The sequence below is a fragment of the Symphalangus syndactylus genome, chromosome 13 (genome assembly GCF_028878055.3).
Source record: "Symphalangus syndactylus isolate Jambi chromosome 13, NHGRI_mSymSyn1-v2.1_pri, whole genome shotgun sequence".
NCBI classification, from domain to species: Eukaryota; Metazoa; Chordata; class Mammalia; order Primates; family Hylobatidae; genus Symphalangus; species Symphalangus syndactylus.
In genome coordinates this window covers 107,334,546-107,353,483 of record NC_072435.2, presented here as the reverse complement: position 1 = coordinate 107,353,483, position 18,938 = coordinate 107,334,546, and the positions used below count along the sequence as shown (strand labels likewise).

General features: G+C 46.7%; 1 protein-coding gene across 1 annotated transcript in view; it reads right to left on the bottom strand.

Moving 5' to 3' along the window:
- Positions 1 to 18,938, bottom strand: part of ACAD10 (acyl-CoA dehydrogenase family member 10) — an 84,204-nt gene that overhangs the window by 24,315 nt on the left and 40,951 nt on the right. The window contains 4 exon segments of the mRNA XM_063614433.1: positions 176 to 321; positions 4,578 to 4,728; positions 6,389 to 6,570; positions 10,250 to 10,318. Coding sequence (XP_063470503.1) covers positions 176 to 321; positions 4,578 to 4,728; positions 6,389 to 6,570; positions 10,250 to 10,318 — 548 coding nt within the window.

Sequence of the window (18,938 nt, the reverse complement as noted above, 5' to 3'; positions counted from 1 at the left end):
TATCCACTTTCTCGTAAATGCGACAGGACTGCATTCCAGTTATGTTTCCCACCAGAACCACCAGGACCTCACTTTCACTTCCCCCGCCCAACCACGGACTACTTCAGCTGAGTTTGCTCCCAAATGCTTTGAGAACTGGCTTGCTCCCCCACTATCCTCCAGCAGCAGTTCCTACCTCTCAGCACGGGAAAACTGGACGGCAGGTAATGAGCCAGGCAGCTGTAGGCCACATCGGCAAGGGGGTCGCCCAAGGTAGAAAGTTCCCAGTCAAGGACAGCAAGCACCTCTGGCTTTTCTGGATGAAACACCAGGTTGTCGAGCCTGAAAAGTCCCAGGAGGAATAGCGACAGCACTAAGAAAACTGCCAGCTAGGGTGGATTCTGCGTGGTCTGTTTGCCCTTCAGGCTGTCTCCCCACCCTCCCATCCCCTCTGTGCCCAGGCGCCTGAGCTCCCTGCGCTGTGTGCTCCAAGGACTCCCTTGCCCTCTGGCTTCCAGCTGGACTCAGCGAATCAAAAGCAGGAGATGGGAAGGGTCCTGGTTATTTATTTCCCCAGCTCCTTCTCTGCAAGCCCTCTGGGTTCAGGGAATTACTCCCTCCCTGTGATGGTTTTAAAACAGATCTGTAAATCCTTTGGCACTCCTCTCACAAAAGGTAGAGTCTAATGCTTGGCCCAGTGAAGCATCTTGCTTCTAACAGATATAAGACACGTGGAAGTGATGCTGAGGGATTCCTGAGACTAGACTAGGTCAGAAAACGCGATACAGCTTCTGCCCAGCCCTCTGTCTCTTGAAACATACTATTTTGGAGCCCTGAGCCCCCAAGTAAGAAGTCCAGGGCTGAGTGCAATGGCTCATGCCTGTAATCCCCACATTTTGGGAGGACTGCTTAAGCTCAGGATTTCAAGACCAGCCTGGGCAACATAGCAAGACTCTATTTCTACAAAAAAAAATTTAAAAATTAGCTGAGCATGGTAGCGCACACCTGTAGTCCCAGCTACTCAGGAGGCTAAGGTGGGAGTATCACTGAGCCCAGGAGTTGGTGGCTGCAGTCAGTTATGTTCCAGCCTATGAATAGCCACTGCACTCCAGCCTGGGTGACAGTGCAAGATCCTGTCTCAAAAAAAAAAAAAAAAAAAAAAAAAAAAAAAAAAAAAAAAAATCCAGTTACCCAGAAGCTGAATCCAGTTACCCAGAAGCTGCCATGCTGGAGAGACCATGTGGGAACGAGAGGCCCAAGGAGCCCGGCTGTTCATATCTTCTCTGCCCAGGGCTAGCATGCTAGCAAGTCGTCAGAAGATTCAGCCCCGCCCGACAGCCGCCCTACTTTGAAATAAGCTGTCCTGTCCCCAGACTGCAAAGATTCATGAGCAAAATGACTGCTGTCGTTGTTGACGGCCACTCAGTTCTGACAGTTTGTTGTAGAGTAGCAATAACCACAGCACATGCTTGCCCTGTTAGACTGACCCCTCACTGTTACTGGCCCCGGGACTCCACACTGTTCTTCAGCAGTTCCTCTAAACCATGCTATAACCCTATATTGAACTCTCCCCAAATAGCCTCTTTCATGCTTTCTGTTTCCTGCCAGGGCTGTCTGTAATGCATGCTTTATTTAAAAGAAAAAGTAAACATCAAGCATGCAGAAAAATACAGAGAATGACATAATGACAGGACTCATGTGTCCATCTTCCAGATTTAACAGATATTATATCTGCTTTTTTGTTATATTTGCTTCAGATTTTTAAAAAATGACAGATTTACTGCTATCCTGAAGTTGGTATATATCAGTCTCAGACATTTCTATATTTCTTTTATTTATACCTGTACCTATATACCACATATAGTGTTCTTTCAATTATTTTTAAATTTTCATAAATGATATATTACCCTTTTGAAACTTTTTGCTACTTAGATTATCTTTTTTGAGACTTATGACCTATGTACAGCAAATTGGTTTATTTTACCCACTAAACAGAACTCCAACAAATGGCCAAACTACACTTTATTTATCATGTATTATAATTACAAGCATGACCAAAACAAACATCTTCGCCTGAGTCTCTTGGTGCAAAGCTGCAGCAGATGCTTCTTTACAAGAAAACGATGGGTTGTAGCATATTCCCATCTTCCATGTTACTGCCCATTACTTTTCTTTTTTTGTTGCTTTTTGAGACGGAGTCTCACTCTGTCACCCAGGCTGGAGTGCAGTGGCACGGTCTTGGCTCACTGCAACCTCCACCTCCCGGGTTCAAGTGATTCTCCTGCCTCAGCCTCCTGAGTAGCTGGGATTACAGGGGCACCACCACACTCGGGTAATTTTTGTATTTTTAGTAGACATGGGATTTTGGCATCTTGGCCAGGCTGGTCTCGAACTCCTGACCTCAAGTGATCTGCCCGCTTCGGCCTCCCAAAGTGCTGGGATTACAGGCATGAGTCACCGTTCCTGGCCACTGCCTACTACTTTTCAAAGTAGCTGCAGCAGTTTATGTTCCCACCACAGCTGATTCACTCCACTAGCAAGAAATGTTCTTCCATCCATCAAAAGACAGAACTATCTCTGACTATGTTATCAATAAGCAGCAGCACGCTCTCTAAAATCAGAGGATGCCTTTCCTGGAGGCAACATCCTAAATGATCATCTTACTTCACTATAGCTAGGGGAGGGGGTGCTCAAGACTGCACTGGACATCTCCTGCCTGCTGTATACTTGATCACATTCGTGGACCGTTGAGGTGCCAAGAGAAGCAAAGACAAGGTCCACGGAGCAGCTATTGTGGGCTGGTGACACAAAGGCCACCTGAGGTCTTCCCCGCCAAAGGAAATACATGGCAATGGCTGGCAAGGAAAGTGTTGTCAGGCAAGTGCTCTAGAATCCCAAGTGGAGAAAGAAGATGGAGGAGGGGGTCAAATGCAGCCCAACTGCACACCGAGTTCAAGGCAGTGTGGGGGAAGCACTTGGCCCCGTCAGTCTCTGATGCAGAAGCAGGTTCCTCAAGCTCCTGTGATGACCACATGACAAAGAAAGCTCAGCTGTCCACTCTCAGACCCAGGGGGATCCCCAAAGGTGGCTGGCTAACGGAAGAAGCCGGGAGTGAGGGACACTGGTCAAGCCAATGAAGAGAGGCCAATCAAATTTGGAAGGCAAAGAAATGTCTTTAAGGCTGGGCATGGTGGCTCACGCCTGTAATCCCAGCACTTTGGGAGGCCAAAGTGGGCAGATCACTTGAGGGCAGGAGTTCAAGACCAGCCTGATTAACATGATGAAACCCCATCTCATATTTTTGTATTACTAAAAATGTATTGTATTTTTGGATTACTAAAAATACAAAAGTTAACCGCACATGGTGGTGCACACCTGTAATCCCAGCTGCTTGGGAGGCTGGGGCGGGAGAATCGCTTGAACCCAGGAGTTGGGGTACGCAGTGAGCTGAGATCATGCCACTGCACTCCAGCCTGGGTGACTGAGTGAGACTCTGTCTAAAAAAAAAAAGAAATGGAAATGTCTTTAAAATTAGCCTTCACTGTCTAGCCTTGTTTAATAAAAGGTCTGGGTCCCCAGATGGGCAGGAAGACAAGCCAAATAAGGCATGCTTGCATCAAAAGCAGGTCTCCACATGCTGCGAAGCAGAAAACACTATAAACACTACCCTATAAAAGTACCTAATGGGCAGTTTTCACAGCAAGAGATGTTAAGATAAAGCTAGACACTGCCGCCAGACGCCAGGCATACTGAAGTTCCCATTTTAGCCACGCTACAGACTCATCACATATCTCCAGAGACCCTGTCACTCTCTTTTTTTTTTTTTTTAGACGGAGTCTCGCTCTGTCGCCCAGGCTGGAGTGCAGTGGCGCAATCTCGGCTCACTGCAAGCTCCGCCTCCCGGGTTCACGCCATTCTCCTGCCTCAGCCTCTCCGAGTAGCTGGGACTACAGGCAACCACCACCACGCCCGGCTAATTTTTTGTATTTTTAGTAGAGACGGGGTTTCACCGTGGTCTCGATCTCCTGACCTCGTGATCCACCCGCCTCGGCCTCCCAAAGTGCTGGGATTACAAGCGTGAGCCACCGCGCCCGGCCACTCTCTTTCAATCCTTTCACTACACCCAGTGAGAATGTCCATCCCCAGGCCTCTTGGGAGGTGAGGGGCACCCTCACTCTGCCTTACTTTCAGATGAGATTGGGCCTGTTCAGGGTGGTATGGCCGTAGACTCTGCCTTACTTTCAAATGGTGGGTCTCAACAGAGGAATGCTGCCCTCCCTGGGAATACTGGACTAAGTCTGCAAAGATTTTTGGTTGTCACACTCTGTGGGGAGGGGCGCTACTGTCATCGAGTGGGTTGAGGCCAGGGATGATGCCTGACATCCTGCAATGCACAGTACCTCCCACCACAAAAACTTATCCAATTCAACATGTCATGGTGCCTGAGCTGAGAAACCCTGCCTGAAAAGGCCACACACAGAGAGGTGCTTTGTAATAGGAATAATTCCCAACTGTAAATTGCACCAAGACCAATTGCTCAATTCCCCCTTGGAGTGTCCTTACTGTCATTTTTTAGCTCTCCCTGCCACCATATCTACCTGAAGTCCCCGTGCACCACTGTGGTCCTCTGCTGATGGGGAAGATGGAGGGGCAGCCATTCGATCAGCCTCTCCATGGCTGGGATGGTGCTGGTTTCGGAAGCTCGATACTGCTTAACCCAGGTTCGTACCTGGTGTGGAATATAGTCCCCTGCGGGAAACAGGATTAGAACATGGTGTGCGATTTCAGCAACCTCTGAAAGTAGCGGAAAAAAAAAAAAACAGTGCAGTGAAACCCTTTGTCATGCTCTGCACTGGGTGGTGCAGTGTCTTTGAACACGTTCCCATGACTGGAGAATTTCCCACATGATGCTCCTGCTGCCCCAAGGTGGAAGTCACCAGCTCTTTGGCTCGATTGGTGTGGTCTGGGTGCTGTTCCTAGCTGTATGGTCTCCAAGTACGATCTCTGGTCCTCTTAAAGACCTTGTGGCCGGGTATGGTGGCTCACACCTGTAATCCCAGCACTTTGGGAGGCCAAGGCGGGTAGATCACGAGGTCAGGAGTTCGAGACCAGCCTGTCCAACATGGCAAAAGCGCATCTCTACTGAAAAATACAAAAATTAGCCAGGTGTGGTGGTGGGTGCCTGTGATCCCAGCTACTTGGGAGGCTGAGGCAGGAGAATCGCTTGAACCCGGGAGGCAGAGGTTGAAGTGAGCCGAGATTGCGCCATTGCACTCCAGCCTGGGTGACAAGAGCAAAACTCTGTCTCAAAAAAAAAAAGATCTTCTGTGCTTCCTAATAGCCTTTCATAAATCACTTTTTGGCTAAACAACAGTGGTTAGCTAAGCACATGAGCCCTGGAGCCAGACTGACAGGCTATGAAACCCAGCTCTGTTGTTCTCTAGCTGTGTGATCTCAGGCAGGTTACTTAACATCTCTATGCTTTAGTTTCCTCATCTTGAGATGGTCCTCATAGAGCTGTTGGGAGAATAAAATATGTAAAGCCCTTAGAACTATTCTTGGCATGTGGTAAGAACTACATGAGGGCTGGCTGCAGAGGCTCATGCCTGTAATCCCAACACTTTGGGAGGCCAGATCACTTGAGAGCAGGAGTTCGGATAGAGCCTGGGCAACATGGTGAAACCCTGTCTCTACTAAAAATACAAAAATTAGCTGGGCATGGTGGTGTGTACCTGTAGTCCCAGCTACTCAAGAGGGAGGGGTGGGAGGATTGCTTGAGCCCAAGAGGTTGAGGCTGCAGTGAGCCGAGATCACGCCACTACACTCCAGTGTGGGCGACAGAGAGAGACCCTGTCTCAAAAAACAAACAAAAAAACTATCCCTGTTGAAACTGGACACGGTGGCACATACCCAGAGTCCCAACTACTTGGGAGGCTGAGACAGGAGGATGGCTTGAGCCCAGAAGTTTGAGACCAGCCTGGGCAACACAGTGAGACCCCCATCTCGAAAAATATATATATTCCTGTTGAAAAGAATATTTAGGGGAAAGGGTAAAAAACGGAGAAAAATACATTTTAAATACCTATGGTCAGTATCAGAAAAAAAGTTTCAATGGTCTAGTGAGATAAAAGTTGCAGGGAATTGGATAGCAGAATATTTAAGGGAAAAAAATGAAAAAAAAAGTTGCAGGGAAGAAAGATTGTGTAGTTCATAAAGCGATTTATCGAAGGCCCAAATGCCTAAGTTAGCAACACCTCCATTAAAACTAAACTGGATTTCCACGAAAGAAGCTAAGTCTGCCTTATGCTTGGTGTGTTAATACTCAAAACGACCCAAAACAATTCAGATCCTAAAAGCAGAAGCACTAGTGATGAAACAACCAGCATGGGAGATGTGGCCTCCTGCTCACCTTGCTTCCCATAGTCTTCAAGCCCCACAGCCTTCGGATCCACACTGTGAATTTTGCACAGGACTGTGTTCATGGCAGTGTATACGGCTCGCCTGTGGCTGGGCTCCAAGCCTGGCAGAGAAGGGTCTTTGTAGATGAGACCTGGGCAGTACTCCATCACATAGAAGGGGGTGCCAATGACACTGGGAGGAACACAGAAGGGGTTTCAGGGATCAGAGTCACAATGTGGCAGGCTGTTAGTCATGACCCTATTCTTTGTCACTGTCCCTGGGTGTACGGGTTGGGAGCTGGTGAAGAGTTCAGACCCAGAGCAATGGATACTTCCTTTTTCCTTTCACATAAGCACAGTGCATTAGAAGTATCCTCTCTTGCAACGGATCAATCCACATACATGCACACACACATGTACATACACACGTGCACACACACGTACATACACACGTGCACACACACATGCACGTACATCTATGCTTCTTGGACAGCACGCTTTTCTCTTCTCCCTGGTTCATTTGTGTAAGCCACTGGAATGGATTCAAAGTGTAATAATGTAGCAAGCAGCAAGGCTCAGAGAAGGACCTCTGTAGTCACACCGAACCAGGTTTTTATTTTTTATTTATTTATTTTTTTTTTTTTAATTTTTTTTTGGAGATGGAGTCTCGCTCTGTCGCCCAGGCTGGAGTGCAGTGGCGCAATCTTGGCTCACTGCAAGCTCCGCCTCCCAGGTTCATACCATTCTCCTGCCTCAGCCTCCTGAGTAGCTGGACTACAGGCGCCCGCCACCACGCCCTGCTAATTTTTTGTATTTTTAGTAGAGACAGGGTTTCACCATGTTAGCCTGGTCTTGATCTCCTGACCTCATGATCTGCCCACCTTGGCCTCCCAAAATGGTGGGATTATAGGCGTGAGCCACTGCTCCCGGACTATTTATTTATTTTTTTGAGATGGAGTCTTGCTCTGTCGCCCAGGCTGAAGTGCAGTGGTGCGATCTTGGCTCACTGCAACCTCCTCCTCCTGGGTTCAAGCGATTCTCCTGCCTCAGCCTCCCAAATAGTTGGAACTCCAGGTGTACGCCACCATGCCTAATTTTTGTATTTTTAGTACAGACGGGGTTTCACCATGTTGGCCAGGCTGGTCTCAAACTCCTGATCTCAGGTAATCTGCCTGCCTCAGCCTCCCAAAGTGTTGGGATTACGGGTGTGAGCCACTGCACCTGGTCGGAACCAGGTTTAAATCCCAACTCTGCCCTTACTTGAAGAGTGACCCTGAGAGACTTATTAAACCTCTCTGAGCTTTGTTGTTGAGATGGAGTCTTGCTCTGTCACCTAGGCTGAAGTGCAGTGGCACGATCTTGGCTCACTGCAACCTCTGCCTCCGGGGTTCAAGTGATTCTCTTGCCTCAGCATCCCGAATAGCTGGAACTACAGGTGTGTGCCATCATACCTAGCTAATTTTTTGTATTTTTAGTAGAGACGGTGTTTCACTGTATTAGCCAGGATGGTCTCAATCTCCTGACCTTATAATCCGCCCGCCTCAGCCTCCCAAAGTGCTGGGATTACAGGCGTGAGCCACTGCACCCAGCCATGTTGTTGTTTTTTAATCTGTAAAACATACCCACTTCAAAGGGTAATTGCAAGAATTAAGGGAGCTTCCAGGGTACTTGTTACTTAAAAAAAAAAAAAACATGAATTAAGGAACAAACATACAGAGTGCCTGGCATGGTCTCTGGTTCCAATAAGGGTTCAGTAAGTATCCCTTCTTGTTATTGAGGTTTTTTTTAATCATTTTTTGGTGGTATGAGTGGTGTATATACCACCCAGCAGTACTAAGGTGACCCAATGACATGTCACTAATCCATCTTTTGGTCATTACTAGCAATCAGTTTACTACTCTATTTATTTATTTATTTATTTATTTATTTATTTATTTATTTATTTTTGAGACGGAGTCTCACTCTATCACCCAGGCTGGAGTGCGGTGGTGTGATCTCGGCCTACTGCAAACTCTGCCTCTCGGGTTCAAACGATTCTCCTGCTTCAGCCTTCCAAGTAGCTGGGACTCCAGGTGCATGCCACCATGCCCAGCTAATTTTTGTATTTTCAGTGGAGACAGGGTTTCACCAGGTTGGCCAGGCTGGTCTCAAACTCCTGGCTTCAAGTGATCCATCTGCCTCAGCCTCCAGTTTACTACTCTAAAAAATTGTTTTGAAAATCCTACCATTACAGATGTTTCAAGCTGAAAAACTATTACAAAAGATGTTTTGGATTGGGGAAATTTGAACATGGGCTAGATATTCAGTATTATTATTAAATAATTGTTAGTTATGTTAGGTATACTGGTGTTATGGTTATGAAAGACAATGTCGGCCGGGTGCAGTGGCTCACACCTGTAATCCAGCACTTTGGGAGGCCGAGGCGGATGGATCACTTGAGGTCAAGAGTTTGAGACCAGCCTGGCCAACAAGGCGAAACCCCGTCTCCATTAAAAATACAAAAATTAGCCGGGTGTGGTGGCACATGCCTGTAATCCCAGCTACTTGGGAGGCTGAGGCAGGAGAATTGCTTGAATCCAGGGGCAGAGGTTGCAGTGTGCCCAGACCGCACCATTTCACTCCAGCCTGGGCAACAGAGTGAGACTCCATCTCAAAAAAAAAAAAAAAAAAAAAAAAACACAGGGTCTCACTCTATCATCCAGCCTAGAGTGCAGTGGTGTGATCACAGCTCACTGCAGCCTCCACCTCCCGGGCTCAGGTGATCCTCCCACCTCAATCTTCCGGGTAAGTAGGTAGGACTACAGGTGTGCACCTCCACGCCTGGCTAATTTTTTGTTTGTTTTTGTAGAGATGGGGTTTTGCCATGTTGCCCTGGCTGGTCTCAAACTCCTGGGCTCAAGTGATCTGCCCGCCTCAGCCTCCTTAAGTGCTGGGATTACAGGCATGAGCCACTATGCCCGGTCGATGTCTTTATTCTTGAGAGATGCATGCTGTCTGAAACTTATTTCAAAAGGTTCAGCCAAAAAAAAATCATTATCTACATGTTAAAAGCATACATGTATACACACATACATACATAGAAAATAAATGTGGCAAAATGTTAACTGTTTTAATTTCTGATCTAGACGAAGTGTAAACAGGTATTCACTGTATTATTTTTTCTTCTTTCACCTTTTCTGAAGGTTTCAAATGTTACATAATTAAAACGTTAGGAAAGAAGAGACACTCAAAAAGCATGTTACAAAGCTGTTTAAAATAGTTTCGGGCCGGGCGCAGTGGCTTACACTTGTAATCCCAGCATTATGGGAGGCCGAAGTGGGCGGATCACCTGAGGTCAGGAGTTGGAGACTATCATGGCCAACATGGTGAAACCCTGTCTCTACTTAAAAATTACAAAAACTAGCCGGGTGTAGTAGGCGGCGCCTGTAATCTCACTACTCAGGAGGCTGAGGCAGCAGAATCACTTGAACCCAGGAGGCAGAGGTTGCAGTGAGCCGAGATTAGGCCACTGGAGTCCAGCCTGGGTGACAGAATGAGACTCCGTCTCAAAAAACAAAACAAAACAAAACAAAACAGTTTAGAAAGACTCTGATTTAAAAAAATAAACAAAAACAAGCAACATGAAACTAGATAAATATGTATTTTTTGAATGTTAAAAAAGATGTTTTCTACCAATTCTCCCTAAAGCAGGCATATACTTATCTTGCAGGATAACTTAAATATCTGAGAACTTCTGGGAGAGGTTGCGATAAAGTTTCTTTTCCCTCCTACTCAAATTTTATTTGTCTTTATCAAATTGGAATTTGTGTTAGCATATGGGCTTTTCTCTCTAGTACCTTGAATGTGCAATAGCAAAAACATCTGAACTTTACCTTGAATCTTCACAGAGATCAAGAACGTTAGGGACAGGTACTCCAGCATTTGCAAGGGCTTTCATAATCCTGCCAGGACAAATGAAAATAAACAAAATTGCTGGCTGAATTGATGAGATTTTCTTGAAGTTACTTTTCTTTGTTTTTTGTTTGTTTGTTTGTTTTGTTTTTTGAGACACAGTCTCGCTCTGTCACCCAGGCTGGAGTGCAGTGGCGCCATCTTGGCTCACTGCAACCTCTACTTCCTAGGTTCAAGCCATTCTCAGGCCTCAGCCTCCTGAGTAGCTGGGATTACAGATGTGCACCACCACGCCCAGCTAATTTTTTTATTTTTAGTAGAGACGCGGTTTCGCCATGTTGGCCAGGCTGGTCTCAAATTCCTGACCTCAGGTGATCCACCTGCCTCAGCCTCCCAAAGTCCTGGGATTACAGGCATAAGCCATTGCACCCGGCCTGAAATTACTTTTCTGAATTAAAAATGGTACATAAATTAAAATGAAATTCTAAAAAATATTCAATTGACCCAAAAGTAGGTAAGAACAAAAAAACTGATGGGACAAACAAAAAAACCAATGGTGAAATTGTAGACCTAAATCAACCATATCAATAATTACATTAAACTCAAAAGATGAATAGATTCCAATTAAAAGACAGAAGCTGGCCACGCATGGTGGCTCCTGCCTGTAATCCCAGCACTTTGGGAGGCTGAGAGGGAGGACTGCTTAAGCCTAAGAGTTCAAGACCACCCTGGCCAACATGGTAAAACCCTGTCTCAACTAAAAATACAAAAATTAGCCAGGCGTGGTGGCACATGCCTGTAATCCCAGCTACTTGGGTGGCTGAAGCATGAGAATCGTTTGAACCCAGGAGGCGGAGGTTGCAATGAGCCAAGATGGCTCCACTGCGCTCCAGCCTGGGTGACAGAGCAAGACTCCATCTCAAAAAAAAAATAAATAAATAAAATAAAAATAAAAATAAAAGACAGATGTTTTCAGCCTGGACAGAAAAACATGACCTAATTACATGATGTCTACAAGAGATATGCACTGAATATATAAACATAGATAGGTTGCAAAAACAAGGATGGAAATGGAAGCATTATGCAATCACTAAGCATAAGAAAGCTGGTGCGGCTACTTTAATATCAAATAAAGCAGCCTTTACAACAGTGTACCATCAGAGACAAAGAGAGACATTTGAAAATGATACAACTGCAAGTTCATCAGAAAGATATTACAATCATAAATATGTATGTGCTAAACAACAGAGCTTCAAAATACATCAAGTAAAAATGATCAAAAGAGAAAAAAATGAAGAAATCCACAAGTCTTAGATGAGATTTTAACACTCCTTTCTCAGTAATGATAGAATTAGACAAAAATAGATTTATCTAAAGACATATATCTGAACCCACTACCAACTTGATCTGATGGACATTTGTATACCACTCACTCAGATATTGCAAAATACACATTATTTTTAAGTAAACACAATATGTTCACCAAGATAAGTCATGTGCTGGTCCATAAAATAAATCTCAATAGCCTTCCTTCCTTCCTTCCTTCCGTCCTTCCTTCCTTCCTTTTCTTCCCTCTGTGGCCCAGGCTGGAGTATAGTCGGCTCGCTGCAGACTCCCTGCCTCCAGCTCCCGTGATTCTCCTGCCCCGGCCTGCTGGGATTGCCGGCGCGCGCCACCACCTCTGCCTGCTTTTTCTCCTTTGGCTGGAGGTGCAGTTTCGCCATGTTGGCCAGGCTGGTCTCCAGCTCCTGACCTCGAGTGGTCTGCCCGCCTCGGCCTCCCCAGGTGCTGGGACTGCAGACGGGGTCTTGCTCACTCGGTGCTCGGTGTTGCCCGGGCTGGAGTGCGGTGGCGTGGTCTTGGCTGGCTGCAGCCTCTGCCTCGGCTTCCCAGGGTGCTGGGATTGCAGCTTCTGCCCGGCCGCTGCCCCGTCTAGGAGGTGGGGAGCGTCTCTGCCTGGCTGCCCATTCTCTGGGATGTGAGGAACGCCTCTGCCCGGCCACCCCGTCTGGGAAGAAGTGAGGAGCGCCTCTGCCCGGCCGCCCCGTCAGGGATGTGAGGAGAGCCTCTGCCCGGCCGCCCCGTCTGGGAAGTGAGGAGTGCCTATGCCCAGCCGCCCCGTCTGGGAAGAAGTGAGGAGCGCCTCTGCCCGGCCGCCCCATCTGGGAAGTGAGGGGCGCCTCTGTCCAGCCACCCCATCTGGGAAGTGAGGGGCGCCTCTGCCCGGCTGCCCCGTCTGGGAAGTGAGGAGCGCCTCTGCCCGGCCGCCCCGTCTGGGATGCGAGGAGCGCCTCTGCCCGGCCGCCCCGTCTGGGATGCGAGGAGCGCCTCTGCCCGGCCGCCCCGTCTGGGAAGAAGTGAGGAGCGCCTCTGCCCGGCCGCCCCGTCTGGGAAGAAGTGAGGAGCGCCTCTGCCCGGCCGCCCAGTCTGGGAATAAGTGAGGAGCGCCTCTGCCCGGCCGCCCCGTCTGGGAAGAAGTGAGGAGCGCCTCTGCCCGGCCGCCCCATCTGGGAAGTGAGGGGCGCCTCTGTCCAGCCACCCCATCTGGGAAGTGAGGGGCGCCTCTGCCCGGCTGCCCCGTCTGGGAAGTGAGGAGCGCCTCTGCCCGGCCGCCCCGTCTGGGATGCGAGGAGCACCTCTGCCCGGCCGCCCCATCTGGGGTGCGAGGAGCGCCTCTGCCCGGCCGCCCCGTCTGGGAAGAAGTGAGGAGCGCCTCTGCCCGGCCGCCCCGTCTGGGAAGAAGTGAGGAGCGCCTCTGCCCGGCCGCCCAGTCTGGGAATAAGTGAGGAGCGCCTCTGCCTGGCCGCCCCGTCTGGGAAGAAGTGAGGAGCGCCTCTGCCAGGCGGCCCCGTCTGGAAAGAAGTGATGAGCGCCTCTGCCTGGCCGCCCCGTCTGGGATGTGAGGAGCGCCTCTGCCCGGCCGCCCCGTCTGGGAAGAAGTGAGGAGCGCCTCTGCCCGGCGGCCCCGTCTGGGAAGAAGTGAGGAGCGCCTCTGCCAGGCGGCCCCGTCTGGAAAGAAGTGATGAGCGCCTCTGCCTGGCCGCCCCGTCTGGGATGTGAGGAGCGCCTCTGCCTGGCCGCCCCGTCTGGGATGTGAGGAGCGCCTTTGCCTGGCCACCCCGTCTGCGAAGTGAGGTGCACCTCTGCCCGGCCGCCCCGTCTGGGAAGTGAGGAGCGCCTCTGCCCGGCCGCCCATCGTCTGGGATGTGAGGAGCGCCTCTGCCCGGCCGCCCCGTCCGGGAAGTGAGGAGCCCCTCTGCCCGGCCGCCACCCCGTCTAGGAAGTGAGGAGCGTCTCTGCCCGGCCGCCCCATCTGGGAAGTGAGGAGTGCCTCTGCCTGGCCGCCTCGTCTGGGATGTGGGGAGTGCCTCTGCCTGGCCGCCCCGTCTGGGAGGTCTACCATGGACGCCAGAAGCAATGTGGGGGCTGGACATGGTGGCTCACGCCTGTAGTCCCAGCACTCTGGGAGGCCGGGGCGGGTTGATCACTTGAGGTTAGGAGTTCGAGACCAGCCTGGCCGACATGGTGAAACATATGAAAAATACAACAGACAAACCAACCAACCAACCCAGCGACAACAAAACAGGTCTACCCTGGAGTCATACTCTAATTTTTTCGATTTTCCTCCCTTTCTGATCCTTTATCCCACTTTCTTTTTCTTCCTCTTCCTTCTCCTTCTTTTTTGTCAAATAGAGGATTGAGTTATCATTGATCCACACAAAGTCCCTCTCTCATTTATTTTCTTTAATTCCCATCCCCATTTCTATTCCCCGTCTTCCCATGTGCAACCTTCCTAATATGTTTGATATGCATCTTTTTGTTTGTATTTTTAGAAAATGTTTATTGTTTTGTGTGCAAAAAAATTAATAACATGTGACACATTTTCTTAATCCAGTCTATCATTGTTGGACATTTGGGTTGGTTCCAACTTTTTGCTATTGTGAATAGTGCCGCAATAAACATACGTGTGCATGTGTCTTTATAGCAGCATGATTTATAGTCCTTTGGGTATATACCCAGTAATGGGATGGCTGGGTCAAATGGTATTTCTAGTTTGAGATCCCTGAGGAATCGCCACACTGACTTCCACAATGGTTGAACTAGTTTACAGTCCCACCAACAGTGTAAAAGTGTTCCTATTTCTCCACATCCTCTCCAGCAACTGTTGTTTCCTGACTTTTTAATGATGGCCATTCTAACTGGTGTGAGATGGTATCTCACTGTGGTTTTGATTTGCATTTCTCTGATGGCCAGTGATGAGGAGTATTTTTTCATGTGTTTTTTGGCTGCATAAATGTCTTCTTTTGAGAATTGTCTGTTCATGTCCTTTGCTCACTTTTTGATGGGGTTGTTTGTTTTCTTCTTGTAAATTTGTTTGAGTTCATTGTAGATTCTGGATATTAGACCTTTGTCAGATGAGTAGGTTGCAAAAATTTTCTCCCATTCTGTAGGTTGCCTGTTCACTCTGATGGTAGTTTCTTTTGCTGTGCAGAAGCTCTTTAGTTTAATTAGATCCCATTTGTCAATTTTGGCTTTTGTTGCCATTGCTTTTGGTGTTTTAGACATGAAGTCCTTGCCCACACCTATGTCCTGAATGGTATTGCCTAGGCTTTCTTGTAGGATTTTAATGGTTTTAGGTCTAACATGTAAGTCTTTAATCCATCTTGAATTAATTTTTGTATAAGGTGTAAGGAAGGGATCCAGTTTCAGCCTTCTGCATATGGCTAGCCAGTTTTCCCAGCACCATTTATTAAATAGGGAATCCTTTCCCCATTTCTTGTTTTTGTCAGGTTTGTCAAAGATCAGATAGTTGTAGATATGCGGCATCATTTCTGAGGGCTCTGTTCTGTTCCATTGATCTATGTCTCTGTTGTGGTACCAGTACCATGCTGTTTTGGTTACTGTAGCCTTGTAGTATAGTTTGAAGTCAGGTAGTGTGATGCCTCCAGCTTTGTTCTTTTGGCTTAGGATTGACTTGGCGATGCGGGCTCTTTTTTGGTTCCATATGAACTTTAAAGTAGTTTTTTCCAATTCTGTGAAGAAAGTCATTGGTAGCTTGATGGGGATGGCATTGAATCTATAAATTACCTTGGGCAGTATGGCCATTTTCACTATATTGATTCTTCCAACCCATGAGCACAGAATGTTCTTCCATTTGTTTGTATCTTCTTTTATTTCATTGAGCAGTGGTTTGTAGTTCTCCTTGAAGAGGTCCTTCACATCCCTTGTAAGTTGGATTCCTAGGTATTTTATTCTCTTTGAAGCAATTGTGAATGGGAGTTCACTCATGATTTGGTTCTCTGTTTGTCTGTGATTGGTGTACAAGAATGCTTGCGATTTTTGTACATTGATTTTGTATCCTGAGACTTTGCTGAAGTTGCTAATCAGCTTAAGGAGATTTTGGGCTGAGACAATGGGGTTTTCTAGATATACAATCATGTCATCTGCAAACAGGGACAATTTGACTTCCTCTTTTCCTAATTGAATACCCTTTATTTCCTTCTCCTGCCTGATTGCTCTGGCCAGAACTTCCAGCACTATGTTGAATAGGAGTGGTGAGAGAGGGCATCCCTGTCTTGTGCCAGTTTTCAAAGGGAATGCTTCCAGTTTTTGCCCATTCAGTATGACATTGGCTGTGGGTTTGTCATAGATAGCTCTTATTATTTTGAGATACGTCCCATCAATACCTAATTTATTAAGAGTTTTTAGCATGAAGGGTTGTTGAATTTTGTCAAAGGCCTTTTCTGCATCTATTGAGATAATCATGTGGTTTTTGTCTTTGGTTCTGTTTATATGCTGGATTACATTTATTGATTTGAGTATGTTGAACCAGCCTTGCATCCCAGGGATGAAGCCCACTTGATCATGGTGGATAAGCTTTTTGATGTGCTGCTGGATTCGGTTTGCCAGTATTTTATTGAGGATTTTTGCATCAATGTTCATCAAGGATATTGGTCTGAAATTCTCTTTTTTGGTTATGTCTCTGCCAGGCTTTGGTATCAGGACGATGCTGGCTTCATAAAATGTGTTAGGGAGGATTCCCTCTTTTTCTATCGATTGGAATAGTTTCAGAAGGAATGGTACCAGCTCCTCCTTGTACCTCTGGTAGAATTCGGCTATTAATCCATCAGGTCCTGGACTCTTTTTAGTTGGTAAGCTATTGATTATTGCCACAATTTCAGATCCTGTTATTGGTCTATTCAGAGATTCAACTTCTTCCTGATTTAGTCTTGGGAGGGTGTATTTGTCAAGGAATTTATCCATTTCTTCTAGATTTTCTAGTTTATTTGCATAGAGGTGTTTGTAGTATTCTCTGATGGTAGATTGTATTTCTGTGGGATCGGTGGTGATATCCCCTTTTTCATTTTTTATTGCATCTATTTGATTCTTCTCTCTTTTCTTCTTTATTAGCACATATACACCATGGAATACTATGCAGCCATAAAAAATGATGAGTTCATGTCCTTTGTAGGGACACGGATGAAACTGGAAAACATCATTCTCAGTAAACTATCGCAAGGACAAAAAACCAAATACCGCATGTTCTCACTCATAGGTGGGAATTGAACAATGAGAACACATGGACACAGGAAGGGGAACATCACACTCCGGGGACTGTTGTGGGGTGCGGGGAAGGGGGAGGGACAGCATTAGGAGATATACCTAATGCTAAATGACGAGTTAATGGGTGCAGCAAACCAACATGGCACATGGATACATATGTAACAAACCTGCACATTGTGCACATGTACCCTAAAACCTAAAGTATAATAATAAAAAATAAAAAAAATAAAAAAAAAAAAGGGAAAACAGCCTACAGACTTTTTCCCACACAGTCTGTGTCAATGCAGCAGAAATAATGGCACTCCAGGTTCTTTTTTACTCTAATTTACATCTCTTGGTCAGATTTTAAAGAGATCCTCCCTTATCGGCTTTCATTTCCTGCTTTATGCTACACCATCGTGTACTTTGAAGGAATAAAAGATGGTTCCCTCCCTTTAAAAAAAAAAAAATTAATAATAAAATAAATCTCAATAAATTTCAATAAAAATTAAAATCTAGCCCAGCACACTAGCTCACACCTATAATCCCAGCACTTTGGGGGGCCAAGGTGGGCGGATCACCTCAGGTCAGGAGTTCAACACCAGCCTGGCCAATACGGCGAAACCCCGTTTCTATTAAAAATACAAAAATTAGGGCCGGGCATGGTGGCTCATGCCTGTAATCTCAGCACTGTGGGAGGCCGAGGAGGGTGGATCACGAGGTCAGGAGATCGAGACCATCCTAGCTAACGTGGTGAAACCCTGTCTCTACTAAAAATACAAAAAAAATTAGCCAGGAGTGGTGGTGGGCACCTGTAGTCCCAGCTACTCAGGAGGCTGAGGCAGGAGAATGGCGTGAACCTGGGAGGCGGAGCTTGCAGTGGGCCGAGATTGTGCCACTGCACTCCAGCCTGGGCAACAGAGTGAGACTCCGTCTCAAAAAATAATAATAATAATACAAAAATTAGCCAGGCATGGTGCCTCACGCCTGTAATTCTACCTACTCAGGAGGCTGAGGCAGGAGAATCACTTGAACCTGGGAGGCAGAGGTTGCAGTGAGCCGAGATTGCGCCACTGCACTCCAGCCTGGGTGACAGAGCAAAAACTCTGCCTCGAAACAAAACAAACAATAGAAAAAAGTAACAAAACCAAACTGTGGTTCCCAGATCAACGTAACTGATAAATCCCTAGCTAGACAAATGAGAGAGAGAATACAAATTATCAATCAATACCAGCAGTGATAAAGGGTGGGCATAGTAGCTCATACCTGTAATCCCAGCACTTTGGGAGGCCGAGGCAGGTGAATCACTTGAGGTCAGGGGTTGTAGACCAGCCTGGCCAACATGGGGAAACCCCATCTCTACTAAAAATAGTAAATTAGCTGGGCATGGTGGCGTGTGCCTGTAATCCCTGTTACTTGGGAGGCTAAGGCAGGAGAATCACTTGGACCTGGGAGATGGAAGTGGCAATGAGCCAAGATCATGCCACTCCACTCCAGAGCAAGACTCCATCTCAAAAAAAAAAAAAAAAAAGGATATCACTATAGATCCTACATATATTAAAAGGATAAGGATAGTAAAGGAATATTATAAGTAATAAATTCAACAGCTTAGGTGATATGAACAGACTCCTTAGAAATTACAACTTACCAAAACTAAAACAAGATGAAATAAAATATCTGAGTAATAGTATTTCTGTTAAATTGAATTAATAATCAAAAACCTTGGCCAGGCACGCTGGCTCATGCCTGTAATCCCCAATACTTTGGGAGGCCAAGGTGGGAGGACTGCTTGAGGCCAAGAGTTCAAGCAATATAGTGAGGCCCCGTCTCTACAAAAAAATTTTTAAAACTAGCCAGGCATGATGGCATGTGCCTGTAGTACTTGGGAGGCTGAGGCAGGAGAATCACTTGAGCCCAGGAGTTCGAGTTTACAGTGAGGTATCATCACACCACTGTACTCCAGCCTGGGCAATAGTGACACTATGCCTAAAAACAAACAAAAAAAATCAGCTAATACTATATATGCAGTTTGTATCTGCCTTTACTATCTTAAAATTTTATCATACACATTTGTTATTATAGGCATACTTTTATTAGCTGCAATAACAGCATAATCATTAAAGGTGA